This window comes from Hemiscyllium ocellatum, chromosome X (genome assembly GCF_020745735.1).
Source record: "Hemiscyllium ocellatum isolate sHemOce1 chromosome X, sHemOce1.pat.X.cur, whole genome shotgun sequence".
NCBI lineage: Eukaryota > Metazoa > Chordata > Chondrichthyes > Orectolobiformes > Hemiscylliidae > Hemiscyllium > Hemiscyllium ocellatum.
The window spans coordinates 20,241,465-20,261,717 of record NC_083453.1 but is presented as its reverse complement, the minus strand read 5'-3'; the positions used below and the strand labels follow the sequence as shown (position 1 = coordinate 20,261,717).

Sequence of the window (20,253 nt, the reverse complement as noted above, 5' to 3'; positions counted from 1 at the left end):
TGAAGCTGCTGTGTTGTGGATATGAAGCTGGTATGTTGTGGGTATGAAGCTGGTGTGTTGTGGACATGAAGCTGGTATGTAGTGGATATGAAGCTGGTATGTTGTGGATATGCAGCTGGTATGTTGTGGATATGAAGCTGGTATGTTGTGGATATGAAGCTGGTATGTAGTGGATATGAAGCTGCTGTGTTGTGGATATGAAGCTGGTATGTAGTGGATATGAAGCTGGTGTGTTGTGGATATGAAGCTGGTGTGTTGTGGGTATGAAGCTGGTATGTTGTGGGTATGAAGCTGGTGTGTTGTGGATATGAAGCTGGCGAGTTGTGGTTATGAAGCTGATATGTAGTGGATATGAAGCTGCTGTGTTTAAACTAACTCCGCGGGGGCATGGGAACCAGGACTGTAGCTTTAGGGTACAGGACCTTGAGTGTTGGGAGGTTAGGAATAATGCAGCGATCTCTAAGGAGGGTGCCTGTAACCAGAAAGGAGGATTGAAGTGTGTATACTTCAATGCCAGAAGTATAAGGAATAAGGTAGGTGAACTTGCAGCGTGGGTTGGTACCTGGGACTTCGATGTTGTGGCCATTACAGAGACATAGGTAGAACAGGGACAAGAATGGCTGTTGCACGTTCCAGGGTTCAAATGTTTTAGTAGGATCAGACATGGGGGTAAAAAAGGGGGAGGCGTGGCATTACTTGTCAAAGACAGTATCACAGCAGTGGAATGGACGATGGAAGAGGACTTGCCATCTGAGGTAGTTTGGGCTGAGGTTAGAAATAGGAAAGGTGAGGTCACCCTGTTAGGTGTTTTCTACAGGCCTCCTAATAGTCCTAGAGAAGTAGAGGATAATATTGCGAGGATGATTCAGGAAAAGAGTGAAGGTAGCAGGGTGGTTGTTATGGGGGACTTTAACTTCCCAGATATTGACTGGGAGAGCTATAGCTCGAGTTCATTAGATGGGTCGGTGTTTGTACAATGTGTGCAGGAGGGTTTCCTGACACAATATGTCGACAGGCCAACAAGAGGGGAGGCTATATTGGATTTGGTTCTAGGTAATGAACCAGGCCAGGTGTTAGACTTGGAGGTAGGTGAGCACTTCGGGGACAGTGACCACAACTCGGTGACTTTTACTTTAGTGATGGAGAGGGATAATCGTGCGCCGCAGGGCAAGAGCTATAGCTGGGGGCAGGGAAATTATGATGCAGTGAGGCATGACTTAGGTTGTGTGGATTGGAAAAACAGGCTTCAAGAGAAGAACACTAATGAGATGTGGGGATTGTTCAAGGAGCAGCTACTGCGTGTCCTCGATAGGTATGTACCAGTCAGGCATGGTGTAAAGGGCCTTGTGAGGCAGACGTGGTTTAGTAAGGAATTGGAGTCCCTTGTGAAAGGGAAGAAGGCGGCATATGTAAAGATGAGGCGTGAAGGTTCAGTAGGGGCGATTGAGAGTTATAAGGTAGCCAGGAAGGAGCTAAAGAGGGAGCTAAGAAAAGCGAGAAGGGGACATGAAAAGTCTTTAGCTGGTAGGATTAGGGAAAACCCAAAGGCTTTCTATAGGTATGTCAAGAATAAAAGGATGACTAGGGTAGGTATCGGTCCAGTCAAGGATAGTAGTGGGAAGTTGTGTGTGGAGGCGGAGGAGATTGGAGAGACATTAAATCAGTACTTTTCATCAGTATTCACTCAGGAACAGGACACTGTTGCTGATGTGAATATGGAATCACAAATAATTAGAATGGATGCCCTGGAAATATGCAGGGAAGAGGTTTTGGGAATATTGGAAAGGATGAATATAGATAAGTCTCCTGGGCCTGATGGCATTTACCCCAGGATCCTATGGGAAGCTAGGGAGGAGATAGCAGAGCCATTGGCCTGGATTTTTATGTCGTCATTGTCAACGGGAATAGTACCAGAGGACTGGAGGATAGCGAATGTGGTCCCATTGTTCAAGAAAGGGAGTAGGGATAGCCCTAGTAACTATAGGCCAGTGAGTCTGACTTCAGTGGTGGGCAAAGTCTTAGAGAGAATGGTAAGGGATAAGATTTATGAACATCTGGGTAGGAATAACGTGATCAGGGATAGCCAGCATGGTTTTGTGAAGGGCAGGTCGTGCCTCACAAACCTTATTGAGTTCTTTGAGAAGGTGACTAAGGAAGTGGATGAGGGTAAAGCAGTAGATGTTGTGTATATGGATTTTAGTAAGGCGTTCGATAAGGTTCCCCATGGTAGGCTAATGCTAAAATTTCGGAGGTATGGCATTGAGGATACATTAGAGGTTTGGATTAGGAATTGGCTGGCTGGAAGGAGACAGAGGGTAGTAGTTGATGGATTATGTTCATCTTGGAGCGCAGTTACTAGCGGTGTACCACAAGGATCTGTTTTGGGACCATTGCTTTTTGTTATCTTTATAAATGATCTAGAGGAAGGACTTGAAAGCTGGGTAAGCAAGTTTGCGGATGACACGAAAGTCGGTGGAGTTGTGGATAGTGAGGAAGGAAGTGGTAGGTTACAGCGGGATATAGATAAGTTGCAGAGCTGGGCGGAAATGTGGCAAATGGAATTCAATGTAGCTAAGTGCGAAGTCGTTCACTTTGGTAGGAATAACAAGATGATGGATTACTGGGCTAATGGTAGGCTACTTGGTAGTGTGGATGAGCAGAGGGATCTTGGTGTCTATGTACACAGATCTCTGAAAGTTGCCACCCAGGTAAATAGTGCTGTGAGGAAGGCATATGGTGTACTGGGCTTTATTGGCAGAGGAATTGAGTTCCGGAGTCCTGAGGTCATGTTGCAGTTGTATAAGACTCTGGTGAGGCCTCATCTGGAGTATTGTGTGCAGTTTTGGTCGCCATACTATAGGAAGGATGTGGAAGCTTTAGAACGAGTGCAGAGGAGGTTTACCAGGATGTTGCCTGGAATGGTAGGAAAATCTTATGAGGAAAGGCTGAGGCACTTGGGGCTGTTCTCATTGGAGAAGAGAAGGTTTAGGGGAGATCTGATAGAAGTGTATAAGATGATTAGGGGTTTAGATAGGGTAGATACTAAGCACCTTTTACCGCTAATGGAGTCAGGTGTTACTAGGGGACATAGCTTTAAATTAAGGGGTGGTAGGTATAGGACAGATGTTAGGGGTAGATTCTTCACACAGCGGGTTGTGAGTTCATGGAATGCCCTGCCCGTATCAGTGGTGAACTCTCCTTCTTTATGTTCATTTAAGCGGGCATTGGATAGGCATTTGGAAGTTATTGGGCTAGTATAGGTTAGGTAGGACTCGGTCGGCGCAACATCGAGGGCCGAAGGGCCTGTACTGCGCTGTATCCTTCTATGGATATGAAGCTGGTATGTTGTGGATATGAAGCTGGTGTGTTGTGGATATGAAGCTGGTGTGTTGTGGGTATGAAGCTGGTGTGTTGTGGGTATGAAGCTGGCGTGTTGTGGATATGAAGCTGCTGTGTTGTGGGTATGAAGCTGGTGTGTTGTGGTTATGAAGCTGGTATGTAGTGGATATGAAGTTGGTGTGTTGTGGGTATGAAGCTGGTGTGTTGTGGATATGCAGCTGGTGTGTTGTGGATATGAAGCTGGTGTGTTGTGGATATGAAGCTGGTGTGTTGTGGGTAAGAAGCTGGTATGTTGTGGTTATGAAGCTGGTATGTAGTGGATATGAAGCTGGTGTGTTGTGGATATGCAGCTGGTATGTTGTGGATATGAAGCTGGTATGTTGTGGGTATGAAGCTGGTATGTAGTGGATATGAAGCTGCTGTGTTGTGGGTATGAAGCTTGTATGTAGTGGATATGAAGCTGCTGTGTTGTGGGTATGAAGCTGGTGTGTTGTGGATATGCAGCTGGTGTGTTGTGGATATGAAGCTGGTGTGTTGTGGATATGAAGCTGGTGTGTTGTGGGTTTGAAGTTTGCATATTGTGGATGCCAGCAGTGGAGCAGCAGCAGGGAGCGGCGGGAGCTGGGCGGAAGTTCAGGTGGAGCACAAAGCCGGTCGGGAAGGTAAGTGATTGCTATTAGAGTGGGTGTGTTCTAAACCCCAGGTCCTACAAAGTAGGGTCTCCCTCCCTCCCTCCTCCTCTAACCTAAATTAAGTGTCCACAGGCTTGCTACAGAACGAGGGTCTAAGGAAGTTTTTAATCGAAGAGTGAGGCTTCAGCTCGGGAGTCTTTGAAAAGGAGGTTGAGTGTAGTGATGACGCCACAGTTGAAGAGGGTGAAGACATGGCTGCCCAGCTGGTTCAGTGTGCTACGTGCTTGATGTGGGAGGTCAACGACTCTCGTGTGTCTGGCTCGTATATGTGTGGAAAGTGTGTGTACATTCAGCTATTGACCGAGCATATTGCAGCGCTGATGAAAGAACACGAGGACGTTATGCTCATCCGAGAGAACGAGATCTTTCTGAACACAACCGTCAGCGAGGTTATTACACCGACCATGGCAGAAGAGAGCGGACGATGAGGAAGGCAGAGAGGAAACAGGTGCTAGAGACACCGAGAGAAGTACCTGTCAGGAACAAGTTGAAGTTTTTGGAAACAGTAGAGACTGATGACACTGCCAGTGCACAAGGCAGCCAGGTCTGTCAATCAATCGTTGGCGCAGAGGCAGAGTGGAAGAGTCAGACATCGCGCAGAGCCGTGGTAATCGGGGACTCCATCGTGAGAGGAAGTGACCGGGGTTTTTGTGGCAGCAGACGGGATTTAAGGATGGTGTGTTGCCTTCCTGGTGCCAGGGTGAAAGACATCACAGACAGAGTGCGGGAAATCCTCAAGGATGAGGGTGAAGAGCCAGAGTTGGTGGTACATGTTGGCACAAATGATGTCGGGAAGAAGAGGAGGAACATACTACAGCGGGACGTCGGAGAGCTAGGAAGAAGGCTGAAAAGCAGGACGTCCAAGGTGGTTATCTCCGGTTTGATTCCAGTTCCTCGGGCTGGTGTGGCCAGAAACAGGGAGATAATGGACTTGAACGTGCGGCTGGGGAACTGGTGCAGGAAGCAAGGATTCAGGTTCTTGGATCACTGGAGTATATTTTGTGGTAAGCATAAATTCTACAAGAGAGACGGTTTGCACCTTAATAGGTTAGGGACCAGCATTCTGGCAGGCAGGTTTTCTACTGCAACACTGCTACAGTTAAACTAAGTAGCGGGGGGAGGGGACAAACTGAATGTTTAAGAAGGAAATTGAAGGGAAAGTCAGAACAAGAGAAGTCAAGAAAGACAACTGTATCAATGAGGCAGAAAACTCAGAAAGGGATCATGCTGTAAGGTTGAGTGAAATAGGAGTTGATGGGAAGGGTGAGAGCAGTAACAAATTAAAACTACTATACATGAATGCACGAAGCATTACAAATAAGATGGATGAGCTTGAGGCTCTTTTGGAAACTGGCAGATACGATATTGTGGGGATAACTGAGACGTGGCTTCAAGTGGACAGGGCCTGGGAAATGAATATTCAAGGCCATACGTGCTATCGTAAGGACAGACTGACGGGCAGAGGGGGTGGGGTGGCCATGTTGGTAAGGGATGATATTCAGTCCCTTGCGCGGGGGGACCTGGAATCGGGGGATGTCGAGTCAGTGTGGATAGAGCTGTGAAATACTAAGGGTAAAAAGACCCTCTTGGGAGTCATCTACAGGCCTCCATACAGTAGTCTGGATGTCGGATGTAAGATGAATCAGGAGCTGAAATTGGCCTGTCGCAAAGATGTTACTACAGTTGTTATGGGGGATTTTAACATGCAGGTAGACTGGGAGAATCAGGATGGTATTGGACCTCAAGAAAGAGACTTTGTGGAGTGCCCCTGAGATGGATTCTTAGAGCAGCTGGTGCTGGAGCCTACCAGGGAGAAGGCAATTCTGGATCTGGTATTGTGCAACGAACCAGAATTGGTCAGAGACCTCGAAGTGAAGGAGCCATTGGGAAGTAGTGACTATAATACAATAAGCTTCAATCTGCAATTTGAGAGGGAGAGGGTACAGTCGGAAGTGACAATATTTCTGTTGAATAAAGGGAACTATGGAGCTATGAGGGAGGAGCTGGCCAAAGTTCAATGGTGCAATACCTTAGCAGGGATGACCGTGGAGGAACAATGGCGGATATTTCTGAGTATAATGCAGAAGTTGCAGGATCAGTTCATTCCTAAAAGGAAGAAAGATCCCAGGAGGAGGCAGGGGCGGCCGTGGCTGACGAGGGAAGTTAAGAAACATATAAAGTTAAAAGAGAAAAAGTATAACATAGCAAAGATAAGTGGGAAAACGGAGGACTGGGAAGCTTTTAAAGAACAACAGAGGATTACTAAGAAGGAAATACGCAGAGAAAAAATGAGGTACGAAGGTAAACTGGCCAAAACTATAAAGGAGGATAGTAAAAGCTTTTTTAAGTATGTGAAAGGCAAAAAAGTGGTTAGGACAAAAATTGGGCCCTTAAAGACAGAAACGGGGGAATATATTACAGAGAACAAAGAAATGGCAGAAGAGTTGAATTGGTACTTCAGATCTGTGTTCACTGGGGAAGACACAAGCAACCTCCCGGAGGTAACAGTGGCTGACCGACGTGAACTGAAGGGAATTTATATTTGCCAGGAATTGGTGTTGGAGAGACTGTTAGGTCTGAAGGCTGATAAGTCCCCGGGGCCTGATGGTCTACATCCCAGGGTACTGAAGGAGGTGGCTCGGGAAATCGTGGATGCATTGGTGATTATTTTCCAGAGTTCGATAGATTCAGGATCAGTTTCTGCGGATTGGAGGGTGGCTAATGTTGTACCACTTTTTAAGAAAGGAGGGAGAGAGAAAGCAGGAAATTATAGACCAGTTAGTCTGACCTCAGTGGTGGGAAAGATGCTGGAGTCTATTATAAAGGATGAAATTACGGCACATCTGGATAGTAGTAACAGGATAGGTCAGAGTCAGCATGGATTTATGAAGGGGAAATCATGCTTGACTAATCTTCTTGATTTTTTAAGGATGTAACTCTGAAGATGGACGAAGGAGATCCAGTAGATGTAGTGTACCTGGACTTTCAGAAAGCTTTTGATAAAGTCCCACATAGGAGGTTAGTGAGCAAAATTAGGGTGCATGGTATTGGGGGCAAAGTACTAGATTGGATTGAAAATTGGTTGGCTGATAGGAAACAAAGGGTAGTGATAAACGGCTCCATTTCGGAATGGCAGGCAGTGACCAGTAGGGTACCGCAGGGATCCGTGCTGGGACCGCAGCTTTTTACAATATATGTTAATGATATAGAAGATGGTATCAGCAATAACATTAGCAAATTTGCTGATGATTCAAAGCTGGGTGGCAGGGTGAAATGTGATGAGGATGTTAGGAGTATGTTCTGGATATGAAGCTGGTGTGTTGTGGTTATGAAGCTGGTGTGTTGTGGTTGTGAAGCTGGTGTGTTGGGGATATGAAGCTGGTGTGTTGGGGATATGAAGCTGGTGTGTTGTGGTTATGAAGCTGGTGTGTTGTGGTTGTGAAGCTGGTGTGTTGTGGTTATGATGCTGGTGTGTTGTGGGTATGAAGCTGGTGTGTTGTGGGTATGAAGCTGGTGTGTTGTGGATATGAAGATGGTGTGTTGTGGATGTGAAGCTGGTGTGTTGTGGATGTAACGCTGGTGTGTTGGGGATATGAAGCTGGTGTGTTGTGGATGTAACGCTGGTGTGTTGGGGATATGGAGCTGGTGTGTTGTGGATGTAACGCTGGTGTGTTGGGGATATGAAGCTGGTGTGTTGTGGTTATGAAGCTGGTGTGTTGTGGATATGGAGCTGGTGTGTTGTGGGTATGAAGCTGGTATGTTGTGGATATGGAGCTGGTGTGTTGTGGGTATGAAGCTGGCGTGTTGTGGCTATGGGGATGCCATGTCGTGGTTGCACAGGCATGCCCTAATGTTGGTGTCTTCCACCTTGCCAGTGATTTTTGATGTGATTATGAATCTGGTAAGGAATCCCGCGTACCCTCTGATGACAACAGTTTGTATTCATAAAAGGTTTTTGTCTTGTTCTGAAACTGAAACAGTATTCATGCTTTGAAAATGCAGTGAGCAGTGAAACCGTAACAAAGCAATGTAATCTGTCTGAAATATTTGATGCTGAATGGAAATTGGCCATGCCCTTGTTTGATTCATTTCCAGGCCGTGATTGCACCCGGTTTTGCTTCAGTAATCTTTGTGATTGCATCTTTGCTAATTTGACCTGTTGAGACCAAAGATGCTTATCTCATGACACTTGTTAACTTCCTGGTAATGTATTTTTTTCAAGGGAATGCTGCGTGGGTTGATGTGCCTGCCAGAATTCACTCCTTTTCATTTCCTTTGATTGCAGATAAATGTCACTGCATGTTAATATTCATGGTTTCACTTCGATCTGTGGATTTCTTCAGGTCTGACATCTTGTGGGTATCCTTCCAAGTCTGGCAACTTCGTAACATCACCCTCAGGCTCTTTAGGCTTACCACTCCTGGAGCTCGCAGCATCCTTTCTACCCTGACAACCTCTTCCCCAGCTCCCAGCAACGATGTTTGGTCCACTGTCCTTCAACTTTGAAATTGCTCTTTATACATCTCTATTCTGCTGACAGGAAATGGTTAGCCTGTTATGCAATTAGGTGCTGGACAGCAATACTGCCCACACCCCCAGGCGCATTTCTCAAAATGAGGGATCTTGGTGCTGGATAATGGGAAAGCTGTTGGTGTCAGGTGGGAGCTTGCCTTCTATCCTCTGGGATCCAGAGGTCGCAGTCTTTCGGATCTCTGCATTTTCAGTAACCTGTCCCCCAGAGCGGTGACACGTAACTATGTGACTCATTCTGCACCCTGCATTCTCCCTCCATTCTTTGAATCACCCAAAGGCAGAAATATCGCAGAAGTGGATTTCGAGCCTGTAATTAACTCCGAGCTTACCCACAATGTTAACTTATTTATAGCCCTGCACAATTCTGTACAGTGCATGACAAGCTGCCAACTCTAATATGCAGGGGGTGAAATTCAACGGTATGGTCAAGATGAGTGTGTAGTATAATGTTACTGCACTCATAATCCAGCATAATCTCTGGAATTGAAAACTCATCTCAATAACGCTGAGCATGAAACTACGATTGATTGTCATAAAAATCCATCTGGTTTGTCATTCTTGATTTTAACCAGCTCGCTACGGATGGCAGATTTAGGGAAGGATATTTGTGAAACAGATGGATTTTTAAAACAATTTGGCACTTTTGTAATCCTTATTAGTGATGGGGGTTGTTGCGTATCTCTGTGAGACAAAAGTATATACATAAATGAGCTCTGTTATCCTCAATTTATTAATTAATGGAAATTTCCTTGATTGATCTGCTGGGATTTTGATCTCATGTTCCCATTAACCTGAGTTACTAGTCCTGTGGCATTTCCACAACACCACCATCTTGCCTGAGTCCACTATGCTACTCACTCCCAACTGGGCAATGGCTTCACTTAAACTAAGCAGCCAAGTTGCAGCCATTGGCTGGATATGTCAGTGTTGGTCAAACATTGGAGCCTGGGAAATTCTGGCTGACCCTACAATAGCTTCTCAGCATGCTGCTGTTAGTGTGGTGCCAAGGGAGGAATCAGAATAGAGGGTGGAACCAGTAACAACATGCATGCTCCATTTGGCTCCACCACTTGTTTTAAAAAGGTTGTTCAAGTGCAATCCCTTTACAAACCTCTGGTTAGCCTACTTAGGCATGCTAGGTGTAAGCTCCATCAATGTTAACTGGTGTCCTACAACCTACATTAAGACTTTTTTGCTAGCCCTTAACCCCTGTTTCAAGGGAGCCCCCTGCAGCCTCAGATAGCCCTTGATTCCAATATGCCAATAGGCAGACTTTCAAGAAAGTTTAGGAAAGGGATATCATGACTTGAAACCAGTTCCTCCCCAGAATGGAGGATGAGTATCTTCTCACAACTATCTCCCTTTTGCTCTCTCTGCATTGATAACTCTTCTGCTTCTCTGAAGCTATCAGTTTTGAAGTGAATTGTGCATGGACTGAAATTATTCAGACCTCAGAGACGTCTCTTCAATTAGCAGAGTAAACTGGTCCGGAGAGTATAGAGTGTTTACAGAAAGCCAGATAGGCTGGTGTCTCTCGGCAATAGTATGGCATTTAAACACAGGATTAAATGGATTGAGTAAATTATGATTGTGTATGAGGGGAGTTCTTTAACCTAAATGTTAACTGTGAAAAGCCAATCTCACCCCATCACAACCTCTTTGCCCCTTCTGACTTGCCACATCACCCAAATTGTTGAAGCACCTCCATAAAGTTTGAAAGGTTCAGATTGTTTCTTCCAAATCGCAAGCTGATAAGCTGTTATTATTTGTATTCGGCTGTAGAATATTAATGTTGAATGATTATCATTCTAGGCTGAAGAACAACCATTTTATGAGGACAACATCTACATGTACATCTATTTTGTAATCTTCATCATCTTTGGATCTTTCTTCACATTGAACCTTTTCATTGGTGTCATCATCGATAACTTCAATCAGCAAAAGAAAAAGATAAGTTTACTTCTCTTTGTCTGGGGAAAAGGAAATGTTCTGACAATGGTTTCTCACTATCCTTGTTGACAGACGTTTTGAGACTGGTCAACCCTTTGGATTTAATCATCAAAATTTAATACTATTTTTGAAATGAAGAGAGAAGACAAATCAGTTAGTTACATAATTTGTTCAATATTTTCAGAACTTTTCCTAAATATGATATGATTAGAATGTTCTAGAAACATCAGCATGAGACAGATTTTACTTTTTCATTCTCTGCTATCACCAAATTAATTCCCCATTCCTCTTCAGGTTTTGACTTCCAGTTGGGTTTAGCTCCATCTCTGCACTCTCTCCAAAAGTGGGTCTTATTTATGTCTGAGTTCTTCCTGTGAGGTTGGACCACAAGAAACATCACAACTGAGTGCGATCCGACATTCTCAATTAACATCTAAACATGCTGCCAGTGACTGCTACACCATCCCTAAATGAAACTGTTAATGGACCCCATGTAGTTGAAGAGGAGGGGGCCAGATCTCATAGAGTCTCACAACCCAGAGTGAGGCCCTTCGGCCCATCACGTTAATATTATTAATCAAGCACCAATCTATTCTAATTTTGTTTCCTGAGACTTGGCGCAAATCCTTGTGTGCTGTAGTGTTTCAAGTACTAATCTAAATACATTTTAAATGTTGTGGTGGTTCTGGTGTCTACCACCTTATTATGCAGTGAGTTCCAGATACTCATCATCCTCTGAGTGAAAATATTTCTCCTTAAGTCCCCTCTAAACCCCCTACTCCTTTCCTTAAATCCGTATCCCTGGTACTGTCCCTTCTACTAAGGAGAATAGGTTCTTCCTATTGACTCTATATGTAGCCCCCACAATTTTGTAGACCTCAATCAGGTTGCCCCTTGGCCTTCTCTGTTCCAAGGCAACAACCTCATAGGAACTCCAGAGATCAACTGCGTGCGAATGGAGAGAGAAGCCAGTGGTTCACGTAAGGCAAGGTGAAGAACCACAAAGCTGAACAGGAGGAAGGTAGTCAGAAAGTGTAAGTGGACTGTGTCTAAAGCTGTAGAAAGTGATGAGGAAGGATAATACATCATGGTCATCATCACAGACTGTGGTGTTTTGCTGCCTATGTTATGGCAGGGATGGAATCCTGATTGGAGAGATTCAAATTGGAGCAGGAAAGATGGGCATGGATTAGAGATGGCAATACATGAAAGGATTTTAGCGAGGTGAAGGTTACTTTGCTGAGGCAGTTGTTAATAAGAGCAGTTTTCAAAGGGAAGAAGATTGTACCTGGGAAGACAGAACTGCTTATCATGTCAGCTACGCTTGGTCAGGAAAGGAATCAAGGTTGTGTCAATGGTCTAAATGGTCTGGTACCATTTCAAATTGAAGCTCTCAAAGGAACTTGTAATTGTTTGTGTGATGCAGCTCAGTGAAAAGTCATCAACTTAATGAAGGGAGAGAAGAAAACAAATGAACATACACACAGAGAATATCCTAAGGTTGTAACCAGTTTTTTTTCTGTTCTCTTTACTTTGGAGGTCAGGATATCTTTATGACTGAAGAACAAAAGAAATATTATAATGCAATGAAGAAGCTGGGATCCAAAAAGCCTCAGAAGCCCATTCCACGACCATTGGTAAGCAATGCACAAGAACTAAAAGCGCTGGGACAACAGACAAAAGAAAACACACAGGATCTTTTGTTCTTAGCTCATTTAGAAATTGCCAAGCTGCTTCCATAACAGTGAGTAATGCAAGCCTGGCCTCTGGCTATGCCACAGCTATGTTTGCCAGCCAATGTTGTGAAAATTCCAGATGAAATGTCTATAAACTTAATTGTGATAAGTGTGTGTAAATGTAGCAATGAAATGCTCTCTGGTTCTTTGAATAAGTAAAAAGAAAGTAGTCTTTCAGTTGTATTTCCAATATTTATCCAAGATGGCTCAGTCACTGCCTCTTCATCTCACAACAAGGTGTCTCTGTACAGACAGTACTGCAATTGTTTAGCCTGTACACGAGATGGCACTGTTTTAGGAGTCGAGATCTAAATTCACTCCAACAAATCCACTTTGTTTCAAAGTTGATGGAGTGCATTCTATTCTGAGGTGTATGGAATCCCATCTTTTTCTCTATATCCACCTCCTAGGAGTGTTAGTTCCGAAGGTGTGAAACCGATTTTCATATTCCCAAGAAATCAAAAGATGTGTCTCTTGGGTGGCAGAGTGTGCTTCAAACACATGGGATGCAGTAACTCTTTGTGCCAGACACTATTGTTTTCTTTTCATTACAGAATGCAATCCAAGGTGGAGTCTATGACTTTGTCACTCAGCAGGTCTTTGACATCACCATCATGATTCTCATCTGCCTCAACATGGTCACAATGATGGTGGAAACAGACGATCAGAGCAAAGAGAGTGAAAACATTTTGTACTGGATCAACTTTATCTTCATAATTTTCTTCACAAGCGAATGCCTGCTCAAACTCTTTGCACTGAGGCATTATTATTTCACAATTGGGTGGAATATATTTGACTTTGTGGTTGTGATCCTTTCCATTGTTGGTGAGTAATAATGTTCAAAGAAATTTCCTAAGTCGCACTTTGAAAGTCACTGAGAGCTAACAAGGAGGTGCAGCAAGCATTTGAGAAGGCAAGTGGCATGTTGATCTTTATCACAAGAGGATTTGAGTGCAGGAGTAAAGATGTCTAGGCTCAATTATGGAGAACCTGGGGGAGACTGCACTTGGAGTGGTGTGTGCAGTTTTGGTCTCCTTACCCAACGAAAGATATACTTGCCACAGAGAGAGCGTAATGCAAGTTCATCAGATTGATCCCTAGGATGACAGGATTGTCCTATAAGGAGAGAATAAGGAGATAGAGCCAGAAGAATAAAAGGTAATCTCCATAAAACTTTGAGAATTCTTAACAGACTCGCCAGGGTAGATGCAGAAAGGAGATTTCCCCCTGGTTGTGGGATTCCAGAGCCAGTTGGCACAGTTTCCGAATAAGAGAGAGGCCATTTAGTCTGAAATGAGAAGGAATTTCTTCACTCAGAGTCGAGGCAGGGGGAGGTGGATGATTCTGTTCCCCAGAGGACTGTGGAGGCTCTCTCATTGAGTATATTCAAGATAAAGAGCAGTAATTTCTAGAGATGGAAGATATCAAAGGGGATGAGTGTAGGGCAGGAAAGTGGAGTTGAGGTGGATGGTCAGCCACGAGCTAGTAGAATGTTGAAACACACTCAATGGGCCAAATGTTCGACTCCTGCTCCTATTGGATTTGTTGTTGGTCTGTTCACCGAGCTGTTTTCAGTTGATGCCAGTTCCAATTTTCTTTACATTAAAAACATTAGACTGCTAGGGAACCTTGACAGCACACAAACCGACAGCTCCACTCAGACAGCAGCTCACTAGAATAAAGGACCCAATCCCCACTGTGTGCAGGACAAATGGAATTTACAAAATCTCATGCAGCAACTGCACTAAGCACTATGTAAGATGAACAGGCAGACAGCTTGCGACCCACATCCATGAACACCAACTAGCAACTCAGTGACACAACCAACTCTCCTGAGTATCCATACAGATGGACAACAAGAACCATGAGTTTGACTGGGACAACACAATGATACTAGGACAGGCCAAACAAAGAACAGCAAGGGAATTCCTGGAAGCAGGGTACTCATCCTTGGACTCCATCAACAAACACATTGACCTGGACCCAATATACAAACTGCTGCAATGGAAAACCAGAAACAGCTCAAACAGACCCACAAATTCAAAGTGGAACAGGACAGCAGCACTTCACAGGAAGCAACACAGCACTCATGATGTCACATGGAAAGGGGATGAAACATCAGCCAACAAGCTTACCAGCTCGGCTAACAGACCAACAACGATTCCAGCCAACTCCCAAGTGACAGATCTTCATGAACACTTTAAACGTTTATTTCCTGTGTTTGACCAACAGTGTATACTGTAACATTGGATAGTGTAAAGGCTAAAGCACTTAGGTCAATGTGCAATATAGTATAATAGAATGCCAAGAAAGTACAGGGCTCTGCACTCCTAATCAACAGAACCTGGTCAAACACAACATGGCTCTGTGGTGGGCATTTACAGTGTTCTTTCATTCAATCTCCAAGTTTGAATCCAGACCAGGTAAATCAATGAAAGCCTCTGATTCGAATTGTGTTTCATTAACTGTGATAATCCAACATGATAATTGGCACTGTTTTATAGAGGCCATTAGGCCAGCTCATGGGATGGGGAGCAGCAATCCAATACAGTTCTTATTTGAGGATGGGGGCTAAGATGTAAGGTCAGGCCATTGTAGAGGGAGTGTTATGCTGAACAAGACCCATGGGTTATGTTATAAACGAGTGCTCAACTCTGATATTGAGAGTCAAAAGCATTTAAGGTTCTTGTATATTGTATCAAGACTTTAATGAGCTCAAAAATCAAATCGTGGCATAAATAAACTTTTTAAAGGAGTCTAGTGGCAATTTATACTTAACCCATCCATCAGGGAATGAACAGGACAGATGTAAGGTGATATTGGGCTGGGAGTAAAGCTGATATTCCATGCAATCCCATGGGATTATCTTTTGGCAAGTTAGGTTACAGTCACCATTGTTTAAAACCCATCTCCTGTTGTGCCTAAGCTAACAATTGTATTTTCCAGTCGAGCTGTCTGTGGTACAAGAGTTCTCACTGAAATGTGAAACGGAAGAAACAATGTGTAGAACACAGTATTGGTGCTAAATGACGTTTCTCAAGCAGTCCAAGAAGTTGGACACCAACCCAGAAGCACTGTAATCTGTTGCTGACGTAGAGATGTTTTAAAATTACTGCAGTCTTGATTCTTCCATTTTACTTCCCCAAATGAAACTTCAACAGCATTGGGGGTTCAATATGGTGAAAGGGATGGGTCTAGGTTTAGCTGCCACTCTTACTCTTCATCTTTAATCACCAATAAATATGAGTGAAGAAGTTTGGCATCCTACTCTTTGCCGCCCACGTAACCATCCACCACAATTTGCTTCCCTCCAGTCCTGACAGAAACAGAAAGTGAGGTGAACTGGGTTATAGCGCCACATGTTGTGGTACCTTGCCCATGTAGCTATCTTTAAGCATGAAGTCTTAACAGTGAGTGTTGGCAGATTGAATTGTGGGTGAATAGAGAATGAGCTAGGTATGAGAGGTGTCAACAAAGGCAAAGCTAAGCTCCTCTTCACTGGAGATCCATGTGGTACATTTTCCATTTGAGTCATTGGATAACAATCAGGAACTTCAAATTTACTTTTACCTCAACTGAGGATTAAGATCACAATATAAGTCCATGCGACATAGGAGCCGAAATTAGGCCATTCAGCCCATCGGGTCTGCTCTGCCATTCAATCATAGCTGATTTCTCAACCCCATTCTCCCGCTTTCTCCCCATAACCCTTCATAATCAAGAACCTATCTATCTCCATCTTAAATATCCTCAATGATTTGGCCTCCAGAGCTTTCTGTGGTAATGAATTCCATCAATTCCCCACTCTGGCTGAAGAGGTTTCTCCTTATCTCCATTCTAAAAGGTCTTCCCTTTACTCTAAGGCTAACCTCTCCTACCAATGGAAACATAATCCCAACATCCACTCTGTCCAGGCTATGCAGTATGCTGTAAGTTTCTATCAGATCCCCCCACCTCCGCCCCATCCTTCTAAACTCCATTGAGGATAGACCAAGATTCTCCAAACGTTCCTCATATGTTAATCCTTTCATTCCTGGGACCATTCTCGTGAACCTCCTCTGGACACGCTCCAGGGCCTGTACATCCTTCCTGAGATATGGGGCCCAAAACTGTGCACAATACTCCAAATGTGGTCTGTCCAGAGCCTTATCGAGCCTCAGAAGTACACCCCTGCTTTTATATTCAAGTCCTCTCAAAATAAATGCCATCATTGCATTTGCCTTCCTAACTACTGACTCAATCTTCAAATTTACTGTGAGAGAATCCTGGACTAGAACTCCCAAGTCACTTCAGATTTCTGAATTCTCTCCCCATTTGGAAAATAGTCCATGCCTCTCCTCTTCCTACCAAGGTGCATGACCTCACTTTCCCATGTTGTACTCCATCTGCCACTACTTTGCCCACTCTCCTAACCCGTCCAAATCCTTCTGCAGCCTCCCCGCCACCTCAATGCTACCTGACCTTCTACCTATCTTTGTACCATTTGCAAACTTAGCCAGAATGCCCTCAGTTCCTTCATCTCGATCGTTAATATATAAAGTGAAAAGTTGTGGTCCCAACACTCAGCCTTGTGGAGCTGCCATCCTGAGAAGGACCCTTTTATCCCCACTCTCTACTTTCTGCCAACAGCCAAGCTTCTGTCTGTGCAAGCACCTTATCTCTGACACCAAGGGCCCTTATCTTACTCAGTAGCCTCCTGTGTGGCACTTTACCAAAGGCCTTCTTGAAATCCAGGTAGATAACACCCATTGGTTCTCTTTGGTCTAGCCTGTTTGTCACTTCCTCAAAGAATTCTAACAGACTTGTCAGGCATGACCTCCCTTTGATGAAACCAGGCTGACTTTGCCCTGTTTTACCATACACTTCCAAGCATTCAGAAATCTCATCCTTCACAATGCATTCCAAAACCTTACCCATAACTGAGGTTAGGCTAATCGGCCTGTAATTTTCCAAGAGTATCATGTTAGTGATTTTCCAGTCCTCTGGGACCCTATCTGACTTGAGTGATTCCTGAAGTATCACTACTAATGCCTCCACTCTCTCTTCAGATATCTCCTTTAGAACTCTGGGGTGTAGTCCATCTGGTCCAAGTGATTTATCCACTTTCAGGCCATTCAGTTTTTTGAGCACCTTCTCTTTGGTGATGGCCACCATAGTCAGCTCTGTTCCCTGACTCTCTTGAATGTTTGGAATATTACTCATGTCTTCCACCATGAAGACTGACATGAAGTAATTATCCAGTTCTTCAGCCATTTCCTTGTTCCCCATTACTATCTGTCCAGCATCATTTTCCAGTGGCCCTTTGGCCACTTTTGCCTCTCTTTTGCCCTTTATATATCCAAAGAAACTCTTACAGTCTTCCTTTATATTACTGGCTCGCTTATCCTCATATATAATCTTCTCCCTCCTTATTTTGTTTTGTTGCCCTCTGTTGGTCTTTGTAAGCTTCCCAATCCTCTAGTTTCCCACTGTTCTTCCCCACATTATATGCTTTCTCTTTTGCTTTTATGCTTCCCCTGACTTCCCTAGTCAGCCATGGTTGCCTCCCTCTCCCTGTACCATGCTTCGTTTTTCTCGGGATGAATCTCTGTGTCTCCTGAATTACTCCCAGAAACTCCAGCCATTGCTGTTCCACTGTCTTCCCTGCTGGGCTCTCCTCCCAATCAATTCTACCCAGCCCCTCCCTCTTGCCTCTGTAGTTGCCTTTATTCAGCTATAATCCGGTTACCTCTGATTCTATCTTCTCCCTCTCAAATTGCAGAGTAAATTCAATCATATTATGATTACTGCCTCCTAAGGGTTCCTTCACTTTAAGCTCCCTTATCAAGTCTGCCTCATTGCACAACACTAAATCCAGTGTTGCCTGTTCCCTAGTGGGCTCCACCACAAGCTGCTCCAAAAAGCCATCTCACAGACATTCCGCAGATTCCTTTTCTTATAAACCACTACCAACCTGATTTTCCCAGTCCACCTGCATATTGAAACCCCCCCAAGATCGCTGTAACATTGCCTTTCTTACACACCCTGTTCTATCACCGGGTGTATCTTGTTCCCCAGCTCCTGCCTACTTTTGGAGGCCTGGACATAATTCCAACTATGGCTTTTTCACCTTTGCGGTTCCTCAATTCTACCCACACAGACTCTACACCATCTGACCCTGCTTCATTTCTTCCTTTTGATTTAATTTCATTTCTTACGAAGAAAGGCAACCCCATCCCCTCTGCCCACCTGCCTCTTGTTTCGAGAGGATGTATATCTCTGCACATTCAGCTCCCAGTCCTGATCCCTTTGAAGCCACGTGATGCCCACCACATCATACCTGCTCATTTCAAGCTGCGCCGCAAACTCATTTACTTTATTCCTTATACTGCCTGCATTCAGATATAACCCCTTCAGTCCTGTATCAACCGTCCCTCTTCTCATTGTCATTTGTTTGTCCGGTGTGCTTGAAGTTTGATTACTAACCCTTTCCATACACTTTGTCCTAACCTCTCCTGAGTTCTCCTTCCCTGTCATTTCTTTCATATTGTTCCACAGAGTTGAATCCACCCTTACATATGATTTGTTTCCCACTGGGGGAGGTTTTACCCTTCCTTCTGCCCCCCCAACCCCCCACTTTCAAGTTTAAAGTTGTGTTGACCAGCCTAATTACCCTTTTCACTAGAACATATCAGTCAGTGCAGACCAAAAACTTGGGATCCATTCTAATCTGTGTCTCTCATCAAGGATTGTCACTAATCAAATAAAAATTGTGAGTATGATCAGACCTTTCGAGTTTATGTTCCAGGATATAACCCATTCCAAACCATTGTGATCCGGGAAAATTACACAGATGCATTTCAGCATTTAGAGTCCAGAGCATTCGGTCCAACGAGTCCACGCTAAACTAGTCCAAACTTAACTTAGTCCAACTTGCCTGTGATTGGCCCATATTCCCTCCAAACCTTTCCTATTTATGTACTCATCTTTTAAATGTTGTAACTGTACACATCCACCACTTCCTCTGGCAGTTTATTCCACATGTAAACCACTCTCTGTGTAAAAAAGTTGCCCCTCTTGTCCTTTTTAAATCTTTCTCCTCTCACCTTAAAAATATGCTCCCTACTCTTCAACTTCCCACGCTAGGAAAAAGACCCTTAACTATTCACCTTATCTATGCCCCTCATGATTTTATAAACCCCTATAAGGTCACCCCTCAATCTCCTACACTCCAGTGAAAAATATTCCAGCCTACCTTTATAATTCAAACTCTCTGTACCCTACAACATTCTGGTAAATCTTTTCTGAACCCACTCCAGGTTAATAATATCTTTCCTATAACAGGGTGACTAGAACTGGACACAGTATTCCTGAAGAGGCCTCACCAATGTCCTGTACAACCTCAACATGACTCATCAACTCCGATACTCAAAGGTCTGAGCAGTGAAGGCAAGCGTGCTAAATGCCTTCTGAACTACCCTACCTATATATGGCACAAATTTCAAAGAATTATGTATCTGAAACCCCAGGTCTCTCTGTTCTACACCTCTATCTAAGGCCCCATCATTAATTATATAAGTCCTGTCCTTGTTTACCAAAGTACAATCCCTCACGTTTATCCAAATTAAACACCATTTTCCACTCCTCAGCCATTGACTCAATTGATCAAGATTTCTTTGTAATCTTAGGTAACCTTCTTCACTGTCCACTATACCCTATACTCCCAATTTTGCTGCCATCTGCAAACTTACTAACCATGCCTCTTCTATTCTCATCTAAATCATTTATACAAGTGACAAGCAAAAGTGGACCCAGCCCTGATCACAGGCCTCCAGCCTGAAAGACAACCCTCCACCCCCACCCTCGGTCTCCTACTGTTAAGCTAATTCTATATCCAGTTGGCAAGCTCTCCCTGAATCCATGTAATCTAATTTTATTAATTAGTCTACCATGCAGAACCTTGTCAAAGGCTTTACCAAAGTTCACGTAAACGACGTCTACCACTCCGCCCTCTTCAAGCTTTT

The 20,253-nt window shown here is 44.1% G+C and overlaps 1 protein-coding gene across 1 annotated transcript in view; it reads left to right on the top strand.

The window, feature by feature from the left end:
- The window catches only part of LOC132805755 (sodium channel protein type 8 subunit alpha-like), a 420,353-nt gene that overhangs the window by 395,130 nt on the left and 4,970 nt on the right, over window positions 1-20,253 (top strand). Inside the window, exons 24-26 of the mRNA XM_060820986.1 lie at window positions 10,377-10,514; window positions 12,047-12,151; window positions 12,805-13,075. Coding sequence (XP_060676969.1) covers window positions 10,377-10,514; window positions 12,047-12,151; window positions 12,805-13,075 — 514 coding nt within the window. The remainder of the gene's footprint in view (window positions 1-10,376; window positions 10,515-12,046; window positions 12,152-12,804; window positions 13,076-20,253) is intronic.